At 41.9% G+C, this 20,958-nt stretch overlaps 1 protein-coding gene across 4 annotated transcripts in view; it reads left to right on the top strand.

Annotated features, from left to right (window-relative positions):
• Positions 1–20,958, top strand: part of RALGAPA2 (Ral GTPase activating protein catalytic subunit alpha 2) — a 489,478-nt gene that overhangs the window by 135,341 nt on the left and 333,179 nt on the right. For all 4 annotated transcript variants that reach the window (XR_016314086.1, XM_089686528.1, XM_089686527.1 and 1 more), the window contains exons 12-15: positions 9,631–9,765; positions 14,375–14,523; positions 16,773–16,884; positions 18,819–19,056. Coding sequence is in view for 3 of the 4 variants with exons in the window: in XM_089686528.1 (XP_089542654.1) it covers positions 9,631–9,765; positions 14,375–14,523; positions 16,773–16,884; positions 18,819–19,056 (634 nt within the window). In the remaining variant the exon portion in view is untranslated. The remainder of the gene's footprint in view (positions 1–9,630; positions 9,766–14,374; positions 14,524–16,772; positions 16,885–18,818; positions 19,057–20,958) is intronic.

The raw sequence follows: 20,958 nt of genomic DNA, 5'->3' as shown, positions 1-20,958 counted from the left end.
CAGAATCATTACTCAGGGACACAGAATCGTTACTCAGGGACACAGAATCGTTACTCAGGGACACAGAATCGTTACTCAGGGACACAGAATTGTTACTCAGGGACAGACACAGAATTGTTACTCAGGGACAGACACAGAATTGTTACTCGGGGACACAGAATTGTTACTGAGGGACACAGAATCGTTACTCAGGGACACAGAATCGTTACTCAGGGACACAGAATCGTTACTCAGGGACACAGAATCGTTACTCAGGGACACAGAATCGTTACTCAGGGACACAGAATTGTTACTCAGGGACACAGAATCGTTACTCAGGGACACAGAATCGTTACTCAGGGACAGACACAGAATCGTTACTCAGGGACAGACACAGAATCGTTACTCAGGGACACAGAATCGTTACTCAGGGACACAGAATCGTTACTCAGGGACACAGAATCGTTACTCAGGGACACAGAATCGTTACTCAGGGACACAGAATCGTTACTGAGGGACACAGAATCGTTACTCAGGGACACAGAATCGTTGAATTAAAGAGTATGTCAGACAACACGCAGAGGAGTGGCAGAGGAGGCAATGTTTCAGGAGCGAGCAGACGTGGCAGCAGAGGAAGGGGTCGAGGCAGCACTAGTCGCAGCCAGAGGCCAGTGCTCCCGGTGTCATCCAGCGGTCGTGTCTCCACCGACAACCCTGCCGTCATCGATTGGTTGGCTCGGTCGTCTTCCTCTTCCCAGGTCACCTCTGACACCTACAGCCAACGGTCGGTGGGTACGTCAGACACAACCGTTAGTTGGCATGGCCCGGGAGCAAGCCCACTGAAATCACGTGTCCTCTACCTGCCCCTGTCCTTTGGTGTTCCCTCACCAAGCGAAGTATCGCATGCTGTGGGCTCAGCCCCACTGTACAGTGAGGAAGAGCTAACAGAGGGCGGTCAGGAACGGGGGGAGACATCCGCCTCTTCAGCAGCCAGGCGAAGAAGTACTGGAGAGGAGAGTGGCTCGGTAGCCGGTCTAGAGACAGGTCTGTCTCCTGACCCACACGCAGCCGAGGGGGCTAGTAGTGAGGCGGAGACCCTAATTGATGATGATGAGGCTGATCGCACTTGGCAGCCTCGTCGTCATCAGGCTATTGCTTCCGCATCATCAGGAGAAGAGGGTGCCAGCTTGGCAGCGAGCAAAACAGTCGGTGGGTTGCCCAGGAGGCAGCAGGGTCGCAGCAGTGTCAGTGGAGGCAAACGGCCACGGAGTAGAGCACCAGCTCCACTGCAGCCTACCACCACGGCCAGTAGTGGTGCCGGTGTGCACGGAGGAAGTAGCAGTCAGCCAGTGAGGAGTAGCGGGGGCAAAGTTTCCTACTCGGCGTTGTGGCAATTTTTCGTCAAGCCGCCCGAGGAAGTAAACGTAGCCGTATGTCGACTATGTGGCCAGAAAGTCAAGCGTGGCCAGGGGGCCCATGTTGGGACTACACTTTCAGGTCTCCTCACACTGCTGGTGGGTTCCATTTTGTCATAGGGTGCTGGCAGATTACGGGCCTCCCATTGCTGCTGCCAGGCCCGTAATCTGCCATGGGCCCCCGTACCGACTCCTCATGCTGCTGCCAGGCCCGTAATCTGTCATGGGCCCCTGTACCGCCTCCTCATGCTGCTGCCAGGTCCAGAGTGTGTCATGGGTCCCTGTACGGCCTCCCATTGCTGCTGTCTCCATCGCCACACTCTGCCATGTGCCACTTTCAGGTCTCCTCACACTGCTGGTGGGTTCCATTTTGTCATAGGGTGCTGGCAGATTACGCGCCTCCTCATGCTGCTGCCAGGCCCGTAATCTGCCATGGGCCCCCGTACCGACTCCTCATGCTGCTGCCAGGCCCGTAATCTGTCATGGGCCCCTGTACCGCCTCCTCATGCTGCTGCCAGGTCCAGAGTGTGTCATGGGTCCCTGTACAGCCTCCCATTGCTGCTGCCAGGCCCGTAATCTGCCATGGGCCCCCGTACCGACTCCTCATGCTGCTGCCAGGCCCGTAATCTGTCATGGGCCCCTGTACCGCCTCCTCATGCTGCTGCCAGGTCCAGAGTGTGTCATGGGTCCCTGTATGGCCTCCCATTGCTGCTGCCAGGCCCGTAATCTGCCATGGGCCCCCGTACCGACTCCTCATGCTGCTGCCATGCCCGTAATCTGTCATGGGCCCCTGTACCGCCTCCTCATGCTGCTGCCAGGTCCAGAGTGTGTCATGGGTCCCTGTACGGCCTCCCATTGCTGCTGTCTCCATCGCCACACTCTGCCATGTGCCACTTTCAGGTCTCCTCACACTGCTGGTGGGTTCCATTTTTTCATAGGGTGCTGTATGGCCTCCCATTGCTGCTGCCTCCACCGCCACACTGTGGCTCCACACTCTGGTTTTGGCTCCGTGACTGCCCAAATGAGTGAAGTGTGCGGTGATTCTAAGATCGACGGCACTCATCTGCATGTCATACTGACTGACAGTATTATTTCTCTTCCCCAGCAGACTCCAAGGGCATTTAAATTAAAGGTACAGTGTTCTGCACTAATATAAAGGCTCTCTGAAGCCTAGAAACACCCTTTTTATAAGTTAAATTCGCAGCGAATATATTCGACTCGAATCAAATTTATTCCACGAATTCGCCGAATCAGCCGAATCGAATTTTTGAATAATTCGCTCATCTCTAGATGTTACAGAGCCAAGGTGGAAAATGGCAACTATCCCAAGGGATATAGCCATTACGGTCTACATTTTTAAAGAAGGTTTTGATACTGATGACTCCTTGATTATTGTTAATTTCCAAATCTAAGAAGTGTATCCGTGTTTGGCTAACTTCCCAAGAAAGCCTAATATTTCTGGTATTCTGATTGAGCTGATCCAGACAGAGCATCCAAATCCCCTTCCCAGAGAATAAACACATCATCTATATAACGTTTATAGATTAACAATTCTTTGGGAGCTCCGTGATACACTGCTGTTTCTTCCCAATAGGCCATAAAAAGATTGGCTATACTCGGGGCAAACCGAGCCCCCATCGCCACTCCTTTAATTTGCTTATAAAATTGTTGGTTGTACCAAAAATAATTATGTGACAAGCAGAAATCAAGACATTGTAGAAGACATTTCCTTTGCTTCCAGGTGATATGACTAAATGCTCTAGTACCCCATTGGGCCGACTCAATGGCCTCATTGTGTCCAATAATGGTATATAGTGAGGCTACATCTGCACTCGCTATGTACCTTTTAGAATTATCCTCCATTTTTACTTCACTAAGAATCTGAATAAGATGCTTAGTATCTCGTAGGTATGATCTCGTTTGTTTCACTAGTGGTTGGAGAAATAAATCCACATAGTGGCCCAGTCTAGCAAGTATGGACTGAATGCCATTTCCAATGGGTCGCCCCAGGGGGTTGATTGGATCCTTATGTAATTTCGGTACAGTGTAAATGACAGGGATTCGACAAATCTCAGGAATAAGATATTTTGACGCCTTTTTATTAAGAATTTTCTTTTCAACCCCCTTCTTAATTAGTCCAGTTAATTCCTTTTTATAACCTGCCGTAGGGTCTCGAGGAAGTAATTGGTAAGTATTAGTATCTGCTAGTTGGTTTTCCAATTCTATCTTGTAATAGCTTTTATCTAATACAACTATGCCCCCCCCCTTTATCGGCAGGTCTAATTACAATATTATTCCTTCCAGATAGCTTTTTTTATCCCAGATATCAATCCTGTATTGGGATAAATCTTTGGAACAGACAGTAATTCTATGTCTTTATTCACCATTCTTTTGAATGCTTCCACCTGGCTATTACTGGAAATATAAGGGTTAAAAAGCGATTTGTTTCGAAGATTTGAATGAATAATATTGCTACTGTAAGCTCCTGAAATTATATTATTAGATCCTGGTAAACTACAAAAATATTTCTTCAGATTTAATTTACAGATAAATCTTTGTGTGTCCACATAAACGTCAAATATATTAACCGGCTTAGGCGGGGCAAATTTAAGGCCTTTATCTAATACCACTATTTCCACCTTGGTAAGGGTAACCCCACTGAGATTCAATACCCATTCTCCTACTGTTCTCGTTTTCTTTTGTTTCCTCCGCCCGGCCCGACATCCCCTCTTCTTTGGGGGCTTCTCCTTCTTTCCTCTCCTGGACTTCTCTCTCTCTCTCCCCTCTCTAAAAAAATCATCAGACTGGTGGTAATCTTGGTGAAAGGGTTCAAATCTGTTATACATGGGTATTGGACTCCTTTCTCTATATTGGTAGTTCCATCCCTCAGATGGGTGTCTAGGACTTCTATCATAATAATTCCTATTATCATAGCCTAAATAATTCTTAGGCATAGGTCTGAAGGAATTAGATGTCCTCGGTACATAGTTGTTCCTCTGGGGTGGTTGATAGGGTTTCCATGGTTTATTTCTCTTTTTGCCCCTTGGTTTATTATTGAAAGGTCCCTTATATGGTGGTCTCCAATTATTACGAGGGGTATGGTAAATGGGTTTGGGATAGGACCTCTGTGGGTTCTTATTATATTCCTCATATTGACATACGGTTTCCTTGGCTGCCCCACTCTGATTTCCCTGGCCGGAGTGGTATTGGTAGAGAATCCCTCGTCTGTAGAGAATTGCCATTTGAACACTAGGTCCCTTTTAAAATCGTTACTATCTCTTTGATATTTTTTGCCCTTTATATATTTGATCTCCTGATCCAAATGTTCTAAGTCCTTATTCAGTCTCTTTGTTAGGTTAATCATCTCAGATGAGTCCTTATGAGGTTCTCATTTTTCTTTTAACTCACCTATCTGCTGTTCTAGATTCCTCATTCTTTTCTGTTTTCTTTTAAAAAGAAATCTGATCAGTTCCAATCCCTTTTCATGAAAAAAATCAAACCACTCTGTGGTTGACTCTTCATCATCTAGGCCATCACTGATAGGTACACTTCATCTTAACCTCCTGGGGATGAGTTTTTCCTTTAAATATTTTTCATAGGTGACCATGTCCCACCACAGGGATACCTTTTTCTCCATTAGGTGACCCAATCGCCTGAATTGGGAATCCAGGTCATCATTGGGTCCAATAGAGGTGGACTTAAAGATATCTTCCAAATTTACCATCCTATTCTCTATAAAGCAAAAAATATCCATAACAGCTGCTGGAGGAAATAAGGTACTAGATACAGAAAAAATATATAAAAAACCTCCTGCGCTAGAATGGATGTCTTACTCCTAAGCTTCTCACACTCACCTTAACCACAAGGTAAATACAAATATCAAAGAAGAAAATAGTGAAGCGCTCGCAATAGCTACTAATATAGGACATACATAATATAGTGCAATGCAGTGGATAACATGATAAAATCAGTGTGACAATAATTTCATGTGCATTATAGGTCACCACACAGAAGGAATTAATATAATAAATATTCCTTATTACAGTAATAAAGTGCACGTGCTCATAAGATAATTCAAATACAGTTCATGCTATGTGAAAGTCCACAGTTAATAAATTCCAAACTTGGTGGCCAATACACAAAAACCACAGCAAGCTACGTGAGGTGTTCACAGTGCCACACAATGTGCAGAAAAAATCCATAAATGGCCAAAGTGGCTCCTCACCTCCTTATTGTGACCCTTAGGGCCAGCACGTTGTGTGGGTAACCCACAGGAACTCAAAGTGAATATCGTCAGGGCGCCCCGGCCGCCTATTTAAGGCAGAGCTGTCAGGAGGGGCGCGTTTACCCTGAAGAAGTCACGTGGATCGTGACGCAATGCGTCGGTACGCACTTACAGCATTTCCGGAAACGCGGTGACGTCGTTTCCGGCGTGGACGCCATCTTTGGAGTTATCATGGAGCTAGTGGAGCTGTATGTTTATCCAGCATCAGAACCATGAGTATATACCCATGATATGGGAAAAAGGCGTTTTTGTATTTGTTTTAATGTGAGTGGGCAATTGGCTTTGTATATATTTAATAAAGGCAGGATTACACTATGGAGGATTTTTTTCTTTTTAATATCATCCTGCAACGGTTACGTGTGTTTGAGAGTCCCTGAAACAGGAGAAGATCCAGAAGTACTAAGGTTTCGTTCCAGCCCTGACGATATTCACTTTGAGTTCCTGTGGGTTACCCACACAGCGTGCTGGCCCTAAGGGTCACAATAAGGAGGTGAGGAGCCACTTTGGCCATTTATGGATTTTTTCTGCACATCGTGTGGCACTGTGAACACCTCACGTAGCTTGCTGTGGTTTTTGTGTATTGGCCACCAAGTTTGGAATTTATTTACTGTGGACTTTCACATAGCATGAACTGTATTTGAATTATCTTATGAGCACGTGCACTTTATTACTGTAATAAGGAATATTTATTATATTCCTTCTGTGTGGTGACCTATAATGCACATGAAATTATTGTCACACTGATTTTATCATGTTATCCACTGCATTGCACTATATTATGTATGTCCTATATTAGTAGCTAGTGCGAGCGCTTCACTATCTTCTTTGATATTTGTATTTACCTTGTGGTTAAGATGAGTGTGAGCAGCTTAGGAGTAGGACATCCATTCTAGCGCAGGAGGTTTTTTATATATTTAATATACAGAATATAGTCATCTAGGGATTTATGGTTTTGGCAGGAAACTGCCTGCCCCATATATTCTCAATAGGCCCTCTTTACGCTGGATTCATTTTTGCCATTCCTTGCATCTCTAGTAAAGCAGCCTGCAGTGGATATTATGGACAGTGGACAAAGCTGTTCAAAATTGATAAACTTGTAGGGTTTGCTTTGTTTTGCGTCACTTTGCAGAAAAGATGAAACTACATGTCGAGTCTGGGAGGAGTTGAAGCTTGTGAACTTCCATTCAAGTCTATGGTAACGTGCCGCAAACGCACCTGTAGTGTTTACAGAACGTTATCAGTGTGTTTGACAAGTGTTAATCTAATATCAAGTGACAGGTGGAATATGAGAGAGGGCATCTGGAGTTTTTTCTTTTTTCATAGTACCCTAAATGCACGCTAAACATGTTAAAAATGTGCATTGGTTCATGTTACTGTCAGTGTTGGTATTTTTAGCAAGTGTGAACCTGGTCTTACTTATTGTCTTTTAAAGCAATAGCAATACCAAAGCCTTCTTTTCATATTTTTATAAGCAATCCAAATAACTTCCAAAAGTACAAGTGAAGCTATGGGGTCACACATGTCTATAATTCAGGCAGTTCCAAGTGTCTGCCCCCTGGCCACTTTATCTTTAAAGCACTCATGGATCCCCAAAATCCTGATCAATCACTTGACATTCTGGTTGATAATTGACCCTCCTCCTTTCTAGCTGTTTACCTTTTGTAAAGGAAAATTTTGCTAGGAAAAATATGACGAGTGCCATTGCTGGGCTTTTTTTGAATGTTAGTTCCTCTGCTGTCATATACTGTTCCTATGACTTCTTTATGTTTGATGTTACTGACCTGAATAAAGAATGTAGAATTCTGTTGTGCTGCACAGACAAAGCAACAACTAGCATTTTTTTTTAGAAAGAGGTGCACAGCGGCAGCTTTCCTATTTTTTTTAGTATATATTTCTGTTATCCAAAATAATGAGAAATCCACCAAAAAGTATGATCTGTATTTGCATGGAATGGGAATAGATACTGTTCTTTAAAGTTATGTGTACTACTGAACCCTGCAGTATCCAGCACTGCAGCAGGCAGTCTGTACAGGTCTATGGCAGGCTGCGGCTGGAAAGGGCTAAATGCTGTACCAAGTTCTCCATTGGTCATTTCCTCAGTTATGACTTCATTAGCCTCTTGTTTAGAAATATCTATTTTGCAACACATAGAAAGCTGCATGACAAATAATTAAATTGTCATTACACACAATAGATAATATTAGTGGGTTCTTGTAAGGTAATCTACTGTTTTCCTGTTTTTATTTTGGGCAGTGAGACCTCAGGGCAGATTTCTTGGCTCTGTTCTGGCCCACCCTAGAGTGTTCAGGGCTCTTAGTGTTTTGTCCCTCTTGCATTTGCCTTCTCCATACTATAAAATAAAATTCAAGAAACACTCTCAGTACTCTCTTGTAATGGCCACAGCAAGGGTATAGACCTACTAGCTAATGATCTCATGGTCAAAATACCATCAGATACAAGAAGCTGTTAGGGGGGATGAGAGGTAAATAATGAACCGGTCAAGCATGAGCATAAAGTACTGCAAGAGGCCCAATAGCAAATCCTCTAAAGCAGTGGTTCTTAACCTTGTTGGAGGTACTGAACCCCACCAGTTTCATATGCGCATTCACCGAACCCTTCTTAATTGGAAAAATAAAATATGATTTTTAAAATTCAAAACATAGGTATATATTTAGGTATATATTTATACATAAGTGCACAAAATGAACAAAACCGTTAAGAACAAAGAACAAAACCATTAAAACATGATTTTCACACAAAAACATAATAATGAATATTTACTGCACGAATCATATGAGTCGGGTGTGGGTCCTCACCTCCGCCGAACCCGCGAGACTGATTCACCGAACCCCTGGGGTTCGATCGAACCCAGGTTAAGAACCACTGCTCTAAAGCTTTCCAAAGTGCAAAAGTGAATCGTTATACAGAAAACATGTTTACTATCCTCACTGAATGCCTTATTTCAGGGGTGCTCAACCTGTGGCCAGTGGAGCTCTCTGATGTGGCTCTCAAGCTCAACCCAGGGAAGCACACTTCTATTATATCCTGCTGGTTTGGTGCGCTTTCTGAAAGTGTGCCAAAACTCCTGAATGCAGGTGTTTTGGTGAGCTTTCAGAAAGTGCACCAAACCTGCAAGATATAATAGAAGTCTATGACAATGTGCAGCTAACCTGTAGGAAAGCCACAGGCACACTGCGCTGCAGGTAAACCGCAGCGCATAAGTGTGAAAGCAGGCTTATTGAAGGCTCAGGACAGTAAGAGCTTGTTTACATGTCTGGTTTGGGGGGTGGTAAAACCCCATAGTTCAGACTTTTTTTTTTTTTACCACAAACCCACAACCACTGGTGTAACATCAGGGGTTGCAGTGGTGACCCTGCCCCATGATCCAGGAGGCCCATGCAGCCTCCCTGTTGCATTTCGTTTTTACACTTGGACAGGAGGGGCGGCATGGACGGCATATACAGGAACCAATTATTTCCATTTTCTTTCTGCAACAGCTGAATTCCAACTTCGCCTCCTCTCCCTCCCGCCAGCCTTCAGTGGCTGCAGGAGGGAAATGTTCATTATGCTATTCCAAATAAAAATTCAGAACCATTGCATTTCATTGTGGCCCTCGACCAGTTACCAACTAACCTAAATTGCCCTTGCTCTTCAAAAGGTTGAGCACCCCTTCTATAATTAGACCAAGCTGACCCAGTCAGATCTCCAGCAAGTTTGGTAGAGAAGCAGAGGGTAGAGAGAGAGAATGACAAGACGATGAGCGTAAAAAGGTAGAAAAAGAACGGATCCCAGGGAAAATGATAGATACTTGCTGAATACTCCATTGTTCCATAAACCTTATAGTTCAATGTGCATATAGAAACCAATATTTTTATCTACATGTGCCCTGCTGTTTTAGAAGTCTGTGCAGCATGGTGACAGGACAGTGAATTTGTGCTTCATCTGTTAAAGGTCTCAGAGCCGAGTGGGCACAAACGATCGTCAAGCTGGGGGAGAACTTACTCTTTCACCAGCGCTGTGAGCCGGGGTTGCGTGTGTGAAGATGAGAACATGGACGTGAAGGCCGGAGATCAGGCTGCTTTACAGGTAATATGCATAGAGGACTATTTCTTGTTTATAAATTGAAGCAACGCCAGGCAGGTTCCATGTCAAGCTAAGATTTTTATTTTACTTGATTTAATAAGGCATTATATAGAGCCCTACAAGGTGTAATAACTTAAGACAACCAATTCGTTTTCATCTTTTATCATTATAGAGTATGACCAGTCAAAATCATTTCTGGTTTGGACAATTCAAACAATTTTCCCTGCACATAACATAATATTAAAAATATGTGAACTTTTTATGTTAGGTCACATAAAAGTGTAATTTATATGATTCCCAGTAATCGGAGAGTATTTTGGTTTCCCCAAGCAGAATTTTGTAATAAGGCCACCAAGTTGAACATCCCAGAACAATAAAGGAGAGCAGCCTTCCTTAAATTAAACAAAATATTTTTTTGTTGCTTTTTAGAATGATTATTTCTTGGGAAGCAACATTACGGTTCAGATGTTCTTGTATCCTGTTAAGTAATTTGACTTACTTCACATCCATACATAAAGGAAACACATTTTGAGGTTCTCTTAAGAAACTTCCACTTCAATAACCGCAAGGACATTAACTTTGAAGTATGTGTAATTTCTTTGAGACAAATGGAGCTGTAAAATTAATCCTCTATTTATATTTCCACAATGTTAAATAACCATGCTAATCATCACACAGCTTATTTCTTGTCCAGATAGTCGCTAGCTGGCATATAAATCTGCAAAGCTGAACCAGAAACAATTGGCATCTTCGTGTCTTTGCCGTTGGGCAGGGTTTGTGAATTGCAGAGTGCTAACTCATAGCTGTTTGCCTACAGTTGTATTTTAAGCACCTATTAAATAAATACAACTCCAGCCATTGGCATTGGACCAAATGGTGAAGCCTTAGAATTCCTGTTACATATATTTTTTGTAATCTTGCCATTTGTGTCTCCATTGTGGATATTTCCCTTCACCCCCTCCCAGAAACTAAGCAGAAAATGTGTGCAAATCTCACTAAGAAAAACAAGGATAGATCTCCTCAATGGCGTTGCAGACAGAAGCCAACAGAGTTTTTAACCCTATCACACTAAATCCAAAATCAATGGAAATTGCTTCTTTAACTTTTATGGGAAGGTTAAAGAGGAGCTGTAGTCTCCTGTGTAAAAATGAAAAGTCTGCAGCTGACTTTTAATAAACAGCCGCTCACCTGTCCCACAATCCAGTGATGTGCTCACTCCAGCTGTTTTCATCCCCTGTCGTCTCTCCCCATCTCCAGCATGTTAACTGTGGCCACCGGCTGTGATAGCTTGCAACTTCTCAGCCGGGTGCCCACTGTGCATGCGCATTGTCCCGCAGTCTTTTGGGACTTGTCACATGTCCAAGGAGACTGCGGAGACAGAGGGGGGGAGGAGAACTTCTGCTTCTGATCGCCTAGGCCAGAGGTAGGCAACCTGCGGCTCTCCAGATTTTGCAGGACTACAAGTTCCATCATGCCTCTGCAAGTCATAGCTGTAACTGTCAGTTTTGTAATGTTGCAATGCCTCATGGGAAATGTAGTTCCATAACAACTAGAGAGCCGCAGGTTGCCTACCCCTGGCCTAGGCAGTCGGAGGAGAATTGGGAGCAGGTACCTGTCAAAATCAGGTATCCACTTCCCCCCTTCCCCCTAAAAGTCCCATTTCTTTACCAGGAGTCGGGGAGGAGGCCTTAAAAGAGAACAAAACTGTTCTTTGTTATTTACTTCTGCTTATCTGAAATGATCAAAGGGATGTTTACCCTTATTAATTAATTAGCCCTAATTAATTAATTTGACCATTTTCTCCATTGCTATTATCTTCCTGGTGATTTTTTGGCTTATGTCTATGTTTCTAATCATTCATATTTAGTCTTTTTTTATAGTTTAAATTTGTTTTGTTCATATTTTTTTATTTCAATACCACATTAAAGTGCAAAGTTGAGGAAACTATCTTATTAGTTCATTTGTAAATAACTTTGCATGCAGTAATGCTTTTTTTTTTTTTCTTTAATGCTTTCTTTCCTATATAAAGTAATGACAGTTTTTGCTGAATAAAGTTGAATTGGTTAAATGGATCCTGTTCCAGACCATTTGTTTCAACAGCAGACTTCCCATAAGATTATATGTACATATAATGTATTTATGCATGTTAGCCTCCTGTGTGTAGATTTCCAACAACCCTGAGACTACTGTTGGGGTCCATCATTTTGCATGTGGTGCTGCAGTGCTAAGCAGACTGGGATCTGTCACTCATTTGACACTCTATAGCAGTGGTGGCTCAAGGGCCGTTTACTTTTATCCGGCCCTTGTGGCACTGTTTCATCCGATGGTACCAACAGTGTGGCATAATTACCCCCCCCCCGACACCAATGATGGAGCACAATTTCTCCCGATGATACCAACAATGGGGACCTATAACACCAATGGTCAGGTGCAATTCAACTCAATGACACCAACTTTGAGGCATAATTCCTCCAAATGACACCAAAGATGGTGCCAATGGTTTTTCCCCACTAACCTCGGCCTTTTTTTTTTTTTTTTTACTCCCAATGGCTCTATAGTATTGCTCTTCGCTCCACCCTCAAAAGCTACAGTTGTGACCAAAATTATTCAACCCCCACTGAAATTGAGTGTTTTGGCCAGTTTGACATTGCTTTTGATCATTCAGTCATCTTGCTTACATTTACATTAAAGAGGCACTTGTAGGTCAGACAAATATAACATAACAGTTATAATGAAATAACCACAAATGTCTTTTCTGTGCTCACAGCATTATCAGTTTTATTCAACCCCCAAGTGACATTCAATCTTAGTACTTAGTACAGCATCCTTTTACAGTTATAACAGCTTTTAAACGTGAAGCATAGCTTGACACAAGTGTCTTGCAGCGATCTACGGGTATCTTCGCCCATTCTTCATGGGCAAAGGCCTCCAGTTCAGTCACATTCTTAGGCTTGCGCACTGCAACTGCTTTCTTTAAGTCCCACCAGAGGTTCTCAATCGGATTTAAGTCTGGTGACTGCGATGGCCACTCCAAAATGTTCCAGCCTTTCCTCTGCAACCATGCTCTAGTGGACTTGGAGGTATGCTTGGGATCATTGTCCTGTTGAAAGGTCCAACGTCTCCCAAGCCTCAGGTGTGTGACGGACTGCATCACGTTTCCATCCAATATCTCCTGGTACTGAAGAGAATTCATGGTACCTTGCACACGCTGAAGCTTCCCTGTACCTGCAGAAGCAAAACAGCCCCAAAGCATGATTGACCCTCCACCATGCTTCACAGTAGGCAAGGTGTTCTTTTCATCATAGGCCTTGTTCTTCCTCCTCCAAACATAGCGTTGATCCATGGGCCCAAACAGTTCTAATTTTGTTTCATCAGTCCACAGAACACTATCCCACAACTTTTGTGGTTTGTCCACATGGCTTTTGGCATACTGCAGTCGACTCTTCTTATTCTTTGGAGACAGCAAGGGGGTACGCCTGGGAGTTCTGGCACGGAGGCCTTCATTACGCAGTGTGCGTCTTATTGTCTGGGCTGAAACTTCTGTACCCACATCTGACAAATCTTTTCTCAGTTCCTCAGCAGTCACACGGGGACTTCTCTCCACTCTACGCTTCAGGTAGCGCACAGCAGTCGAAGTCAGCATCTTCTTTCTGCCACGACCAGGTAGCGTTTCAACAGTGCCCTTTGCCTTGAATTTGCGAATGATGCTTCCTAAGGTGTCTCTTGGTATGTTTAACATCTTTGCAATCTTCTTATAGCCATTGCCCTTCCTGTGAAGAGAAATCACCTCTTCTCTTGTCTTCCTGGACCATTCTCTTGCCTTCACCATGTTTGTAACCACACCAGTAAATGTCTAGAAGGAGCTGAGTATCACAGTCATTTTAAAGCTGCCTAATTGGTGCTTATTATGCTTGATTGCTGCTCGGTGACATCCACAGGTGTTTTCAATACCTGATGGAAAGCACCTGTATGAACCTCTGTTCTTCAGAGTGGTAGTCTTTAAGGGGTTGAATAATTGTGGCAATGAAGAAACCACATAAGAACCATTTACTACTGTATTACATAAACAATTGATGTCATTTTAGTTGCATTTGGGTAGTTACAACGTCCTTGTAGGATTTGATTCTGAATACAATTCCAAATGTACACTATAGTCCCTAAACCCCTTTACAGCATTGGGGGTTGAATAATTTTGGTCACAACTGTACATGAAGGGTTATGTAGGGATGTGAGGGGAGGAGGTAGGGATGCATGGCCAGCTCAGACAGTAGTTATACACTCCTAAATGAGGAGGGGCTATGACATGCAAGAAAAGAGTGGGCTGTGATGGTGAGCTAACTCCCCAGGAGTAGAGTAGTCTAATTTTTTGAGCAAGCTTAGAGGCACTTTAAAAGTGAATAAAAAATGGTTTACAGAAAGGAACCATGCTGCAATAAGCATTTAGAATACTTCATTTTTCTGTGCTTTTACCTGCAGTTTTTTTTTAAGTTGGTGACAGGATCTTTTAAATGTTGTCTGTAGCATCTTTTATTTATTGCATTACCTTTATATTTAATTTAAATTTTCAGTAATATACCTGCGTGTAAATATTTGAATCCTTGTTTACTTCTAGGTCTTCTTGACAAACTCAGCAAATGTCTTCTTGCTGGAGCCATGTCCTGAAGTCCCGTTGCTGTTGGAGGAACAAGTGGAAGCCTGCAAATCTGTTTTAAGTATTTACAGGCGAATGATCATGGACCTCGCAATGGACAAAAAGACCTGGTAAACCTTAAAACAACTTGATTTCAGCAGTGCAATGAAGATTATTTTTGGCCATAACTTAATGATTTTTCCTGAAAGTTGGAATATTCACACCTGCAGTTTTTTATTCAGTTACAACAGGATACATTTAAGATGTTTGAAATAAAAGATTTGGACAGTTCTAAAAGCCAGTAATAGGTTACATTGTATGCATATTCAGTCTTCAAATCTCAGTTTGCCAATATTGGTTACTTAAACAGTTCTCTCCCCCTGCCTATTCTGTGGGAAAAAAACAGAGCTCTGTAATATCTAGAGTTCATTTAAAGCCATTGAAATAGTTGCCAATATGAGTGAGGTGTACTTTGTCAGGTTACAGACCTTTCTGATGTTTGTTTTCATTTCATCAAATGTGACTGATAATAGAGTAAGACGTGCCACTTTTCTTCCTTTTGAACCATTCTTTTAATCAAAGGGATGTTTTCGAAGCCACCAAGCAACAAACATCTATTTACCACCTAGCAGTGCCAAGTTATCAGGCTTTTATATGTTTCCAAGATGTGTCTTACTGCAGATACTAGACACTAATTCCTGAGCCAACTTCAGAGACCACAAATCCTACATTTCCCTATCTGGCGATTCAGATGTTCTTATAAGCTGCCAATTTCCTTAATTTTATTTTTTCCTTCTAAACCTTTTACTTTTCATTTTTCAAATCCTAATTATGTTTTCCTTATACTATTGTTAAAGTGTATCAGCTACTAAGAGCTTGTACTGGCGGCCATTTTGTGGGTGCAACCTGTATTGAAGGGAAATCTAAAGGATGTGCTAATGCTGGACATATTATAATCAACTTTGATGGATTTTTGTAAAATACAGCAAGATGCATGAACTAAAGAAAATTTTATTTTCTTGATGCAGAATTTTGGGTGCAAGCCATTCAGGTCAACTGAATAAAATCCTTAAAGACAATAACAGTATTCTTATTCTTCAAAAAGAGACAATACACACCCACTAGTTAATGACCCTATTTTTCATGAAATTGTTTCTCACTGTGTGTCCTTGTACCGTCCTTTGTGAGCTCCCAAACCTCCAGCTCGCTTCTGTTTGTTTGGAACAAGCAATGCACATTAGTTGTGGTCATGTGTACTGCTCTCTTCACATTACAAATCCTATAGTCCATAGTCCATCTTCGGAGCAAGCACGAGAGGGTGGATATGTTCGTACATACAGCAGGCCCATGGAGAATAAACATAACCACTCTCTCATAACAGGAAGTCAGTTCACATCAAAAAAGAACATGGAGATTTGGAGTTTAAGAATATCTTAACGCAAATTTATTTTTTTTAAACCAAATGTAAATATATATGTAGTTCAGATACTCATATTTGATCACTACATGTTAAGGCACATTTTCCTGCTAGGCAGTACTGTATACTGACTATGGTGCTCTTTTCTCTCTGTCTGGTCAAAGTGGTTATAAACAGACTTTACATGTCGTTAGTTGCTTTTTACTTTAAAGTGTTTGTAAAAGGTTTTTTACCCTAATACATTCTCTACATTAAGGTAAGCATTCTTTTAATAGTAGCTCCCCTTCAACCATACCACCCCCTTCTACCAAATACTTACCTGAGCCTTACACCGATCCAGCGCTGTGCACATTTGCAGCAGCTCTTCTCCCCTTTACTCGCTCTCACAGGTTTGACTAAAAGCTGCAGGAACCATTGGCTTCTGCTGTTATCAGTCAAAGTGTGTGTGCGGAGGGCAGGGCTCTGTGTCTGAATAGATGCAGACAGGCCGGCTTGAGATCAAGCACGTGCAATTGCCTCCAAAGGAAATAGCTTTCTATGGTGGGCACTCGGTGGGGGGGAAGGGGGGTCGGGAACCAGGAATGCTGATGGGGGACCCCCGTAGAAATGAATCGGGGCTGCTATGTGAAAAACCATTGCACAGAGCAGGTAAGTATGACGTGTTTAATATTTTAATTAATAAAAATCTAAAGCTTTACAGTCACTTTCATAACTCATTAATAAAAGTATTGAGATATTATATGTCTATGATATATATATTTTGTATTTATTTATTTTTATTTGCCTATATACATAAGCTACTTTTGGTATGGTCTTCATCTCTGTGTATGAAATACAAATATCAACATGCCAAGTGACCAGGATCAAACGTTTTAAAAACTGGATTCAGGCAAATGTGATACTAATAGTTCAGTCTGCTGTCCTGTTCGTTTTACTGACAGATCTTTTGTCTTATTTGCACAGGGAGCAGATGTTGCAGATACTGCTGAGAATAACAGAAGCAGTTGTTCAGAAACCAAAGGATCCCTCCAAAAAGGACTTGTTTTCTCAGGATCTCGCTGGTGTCTTATTTCGGGTATGATACAGATATTTGGTGTCTTCTGTGCCCTTTTTTTATAATGGTTTTTAAACATCAGAACTTGAGGCATCGCTTTTCAGTGCAGAGTGTTGTCCTATATAAATCTCTTGTCCTGCCATATATATACCAGTCACATATAGCCAGTAATGCAGTGTTGTGTGATGATTAAAATCAGATACCTTATTTATGATGCTTTTCTTGAAGCGTTTTCTAATGAGACATGTTCTTTTATGAAAAAAACAATGGGCTTTATTGTGTTTTAAATAAACACATAGACGAGTTCAGTTTTATCTAAGTAACCTTAGGTTTCGTTGGCGATGATCTTGGCTCCTCCTCTTCTGCATGTGTCCCCATAGCAAGCTGTTTGCTCTGGTGGCAGACTCAGTTCCACCCCCACTACCTTCCTATTGCATTTGATTGACAAATAAAGTCCCTATGTGAAGAGGAAGAGAGGGGAGAAGAGATGCAGCTGTGCACAGCACTGGATATATTCTTCCCTCTTCCCCTTTACACAGGGAAGTGGGAGGACAGAGGAATATAAAATGTTTTTTACCTGAATGCAAGGAATGCATTCAGGTAAAAATTGTTTTTAAGTTTAGTATCACTTTAATGATACATTACAGTAACAAGATGAAATTGTTCAGGTACATTGGGTTATGCTGCTGCTTCAAGGGATTGGACACTGGCAAAACAAAAGTGTAAGGAGCAACTCAGTATAACCCCTCCGACTCCCAGAATGCATCAGTTTTTTTTCTTTTGCTGTGTTGCCCATCGCTCATCTGGACTGCTTTTGGATGCTGTAGTGTATGTGAATTGTGTCGTCCTGTGTCCCATAATGTTCAACTAATAAAATAAGATTTTCGGCGTGCAATGAAACGCTTTTCTTTGAGTACATTTTGGGACACTGGTCCCTCCCCTCTGTTATCATGATCCATCCCTACTATTGTCTGCTAACATGACAGGCATGCTGGGAGTGGCAGGGATTATATTGGGCTATCCTTTAAGTTTTGTTTTTCCAGTGTCCAATTTCCAATTTGAAGGCAACAGCATATGCAGTACTGTGCAAAAGTGTTTAGGTAGGGGTAAAAAAAAAAAAATTAAGAATAATAGAAGTGTTATTAGTTTTTGTTTTTTTTTTTAATCAATTAACAAAATGGAAAGTAAATGAACAAAAGAGGAATCCAAATCAAATCAATATTTAGTATGGCCACCCTTTGCCTTCAAAACAGCATCAATTTTTCTAGGTACACTTGAAAACAGTTTTTGAAGGAACCTGGTAGGCAGATTGTTCCAAACATCTTGGAGAACTAACCACAGATCTTCTGTCTTCATCAAAGTCTTGTTCTTGACTCCTTGTTCTTCTTTACACTGAAGATAGTTCTTATTGACATGGTTGTATGTTTGGGGTTGTTTTCCTGCTGAAAAGTAAATTTAGGGCCAGTCACACACCTCCCTGATGGTAGGCATGATGGATAAGTATTTGCCTTTATCTTTCAGCATTGAGAACACCAATCCTGAGCAAATCTCCAACTCCATTTGCAAAAGTGCAGTCCCAAACTTGCAAGTAACCTCCGCCATGTTTTACTGTTGCCTCATTATTTTACCTCTCTCTAGTATTTCACAAACAAACTGCCTTTTTCTGCAGACTTGTATTTCATATTTTGATTGATCAGTCCAGAGCACCTGCTGCCATTTTTCTGCACCCCATTTCCTATGTTTTTGTGCATAGTTGAGTCACTTAGCCTTGTTTCCATGTCCTATGCACAAAAACATAGGAACTGGGGTGTAGAAAAATGGCAGCAGGTGCTCTGGACTGATCAGTCAAAATTTAAAATGAATTTAAATCAAAATGTGCTTACCGCACTGGGTAATATGTAGCAGGTAATAGCCCAATCGGGGTAAGATTTATGAAATGTTATTCTCCTTCACAGACACTAATTGTAGCATGGATCAGAGCCAACCTGAGTGTTTTCATATCCCGAGAGCTGTGGGATGAGCTGCTGACTGTCTTGTCTTCACTCACCGACTGGGAGGAGCTTATTAACGAGTGGTCCAAAATCATGGACTCTCTTACTGCTGTCCTCGCCAGAATGGTCTATGGTCTGGACATGGGCAACTTACCTCTGGACAAGCTAAGTGAGCAAAAGGAGAAGAAACAGAGGGGCAAAGGTATGCCTGTTCAAATATATCTCTTCTAATATTGTATAAATAAGTCATCATAAATCAAAATGCAAAATCCCATCATAGGAACAAAAGTACAGTAGAACTATGGCATCTAAAAGTTCACACAAATACCTGTTGAGCCTGCCAGTAAAATACACCAAATGCTGTTTGCTGAGAATGGGGGAGAGAATCATGTGACTCTTGAGGCTCTACCCCATTCCAGGATCTAGCTGGTTGCACAATGTGGAACATCTTTTATTACAAATAGTACCCCTCTTCTTTCCCCGTGAGAGTGTGCGTGGTTTCTTCTGCACAGCCGCATTACTCATTTACAGGGGTCCGTGAATGAATCATCTACAATTCCCATCTACCACCACTGTGATCACCACACTTGTAGTCTATTGACACTTCCTGCAGCTCAGTATGGGCTTGAACTGGAGGAAGAGTTTGCAGGAGCTTGGCATTGCACCCGCCATCCGTCAATCACGGAGTACAATCCGTTGGAGGCTTCAGCGAAAAAATGCATTTTTTCCCCCCGGAAAAAATGTACATTTTTTTTCTATAAAGGTGAACTTCGTTTAGGTTTTATCTCCCTATGTTGTGGAACAAATTGAACACTGTTGGATATTCTGTAGCATTATAAAATTTTGTATGGTACTTCCAAAGTGGGACAGCTGTCCTGATTTCTTAAAAGTGCATCCTGGCTCCTGAATTGCAGAATAATTTTTTCTCCACGTTAATAACTGGTCTCAAGCTGTAGCCACACAGTGGGCACCACATAAGCCTATGTTGAATTGAGACAAAAGTGTTACTAGGTAGAGTCATTTGTATTGTTTCTAGCACACTCTTTGGCTCCAGGCTTGCTCATGGTTGGCATAGGGTGCTATAGTGAATTGGTGGATGGCGCTACCATACAATCATTGTAAAATAGAGGTTCTTCACCACCAGCACACGTTGGCATAATGATAATCTTGCCATTTATTCACATAAGGTAACATCCTTTGATGTCTGTTACTATATGAGAATAAAGGACAAGATTATCACTATACCAAGGTCTGTGCTGGTGGTGACGATCCTTGCCAGGATAATGGAAATTAGTATTGCAGTAAACTTGGAATAAAGGATACTCTTTAGGCAATGATCAGGCTAGTGAAAGACCTGAGACCTTAGAGCAAAATACATAGTAAAGTGCTAATGGTCAAAATAATATAGTATTTAGCAATAAATGAGTAGAAAAATGCATATGTGTTTACAGATGTCTTTAAAAAAGACACCATCATTATTAATATCTTCCTAAAATGGTTACTGCCTGGCTGACATGATCACCATCTCTGAGCAAAAATGCAGATAGGATTTCTGACCTACCTGATCTGCATACATCAGATCAGTGAGCAGGGATATTGAAGACATTGGTCAGCATGTTGACCAGACAACTTGAATTACCAAAGGAGGTCATCAGCGGCAGCCTTATTTCATGACATGTTTAATTAAAGTGTATGTAGGGGAGGGTTAAAACTGTCAGTTTATTTTTGTTGTTCGTCTCCCATTTTCCCCTTTTTTCCATCAAGGAGATTGAATAGGAAGTGAAAGTACATCTCTACAAACAGAGGGGAATTCCCCTCTTAGATGTCCGCAGAACAAGTGTGCCCATTGGAAGATTTAATGCTTTGTATTCAGCATGACTGTATTGAGAGGAAATTTTATTAAATTATTTTGGCCACTGGCAGAAACACATTTTTTGTCTAGTTAGTTAACTCTTACATTTCAAAGAACTCTTTCTTGGTGACTGAATAAAACTTTAAGTTGCCCATATAAATACACATGTATTTTAAAAACTAGAACTATCCCAAAGCCAATCAGCTGTACACTGAATGAGAAACATGCCTGCCATTGCTGCTTTTCATTTTC

Source organism: Staurois parvus, unplaced genomic scaffold (assembly GCF_062004578.1).
Source record: "Staurois parvus isolate SC_StPar_1 unplaced genomic scaffold, SC_StPar_1.0 ptg000401l, whole genome shotgun sequence".
Classification (NCBI taxonomy): Eukaryota; Metazoa; Chordata; class Amphibia; order Anura; family Ranidae; genus Staurois; species Staurois parvus.
This window is presented reverse-complemented; position numbering and strand designations above follow the sequence as displayed.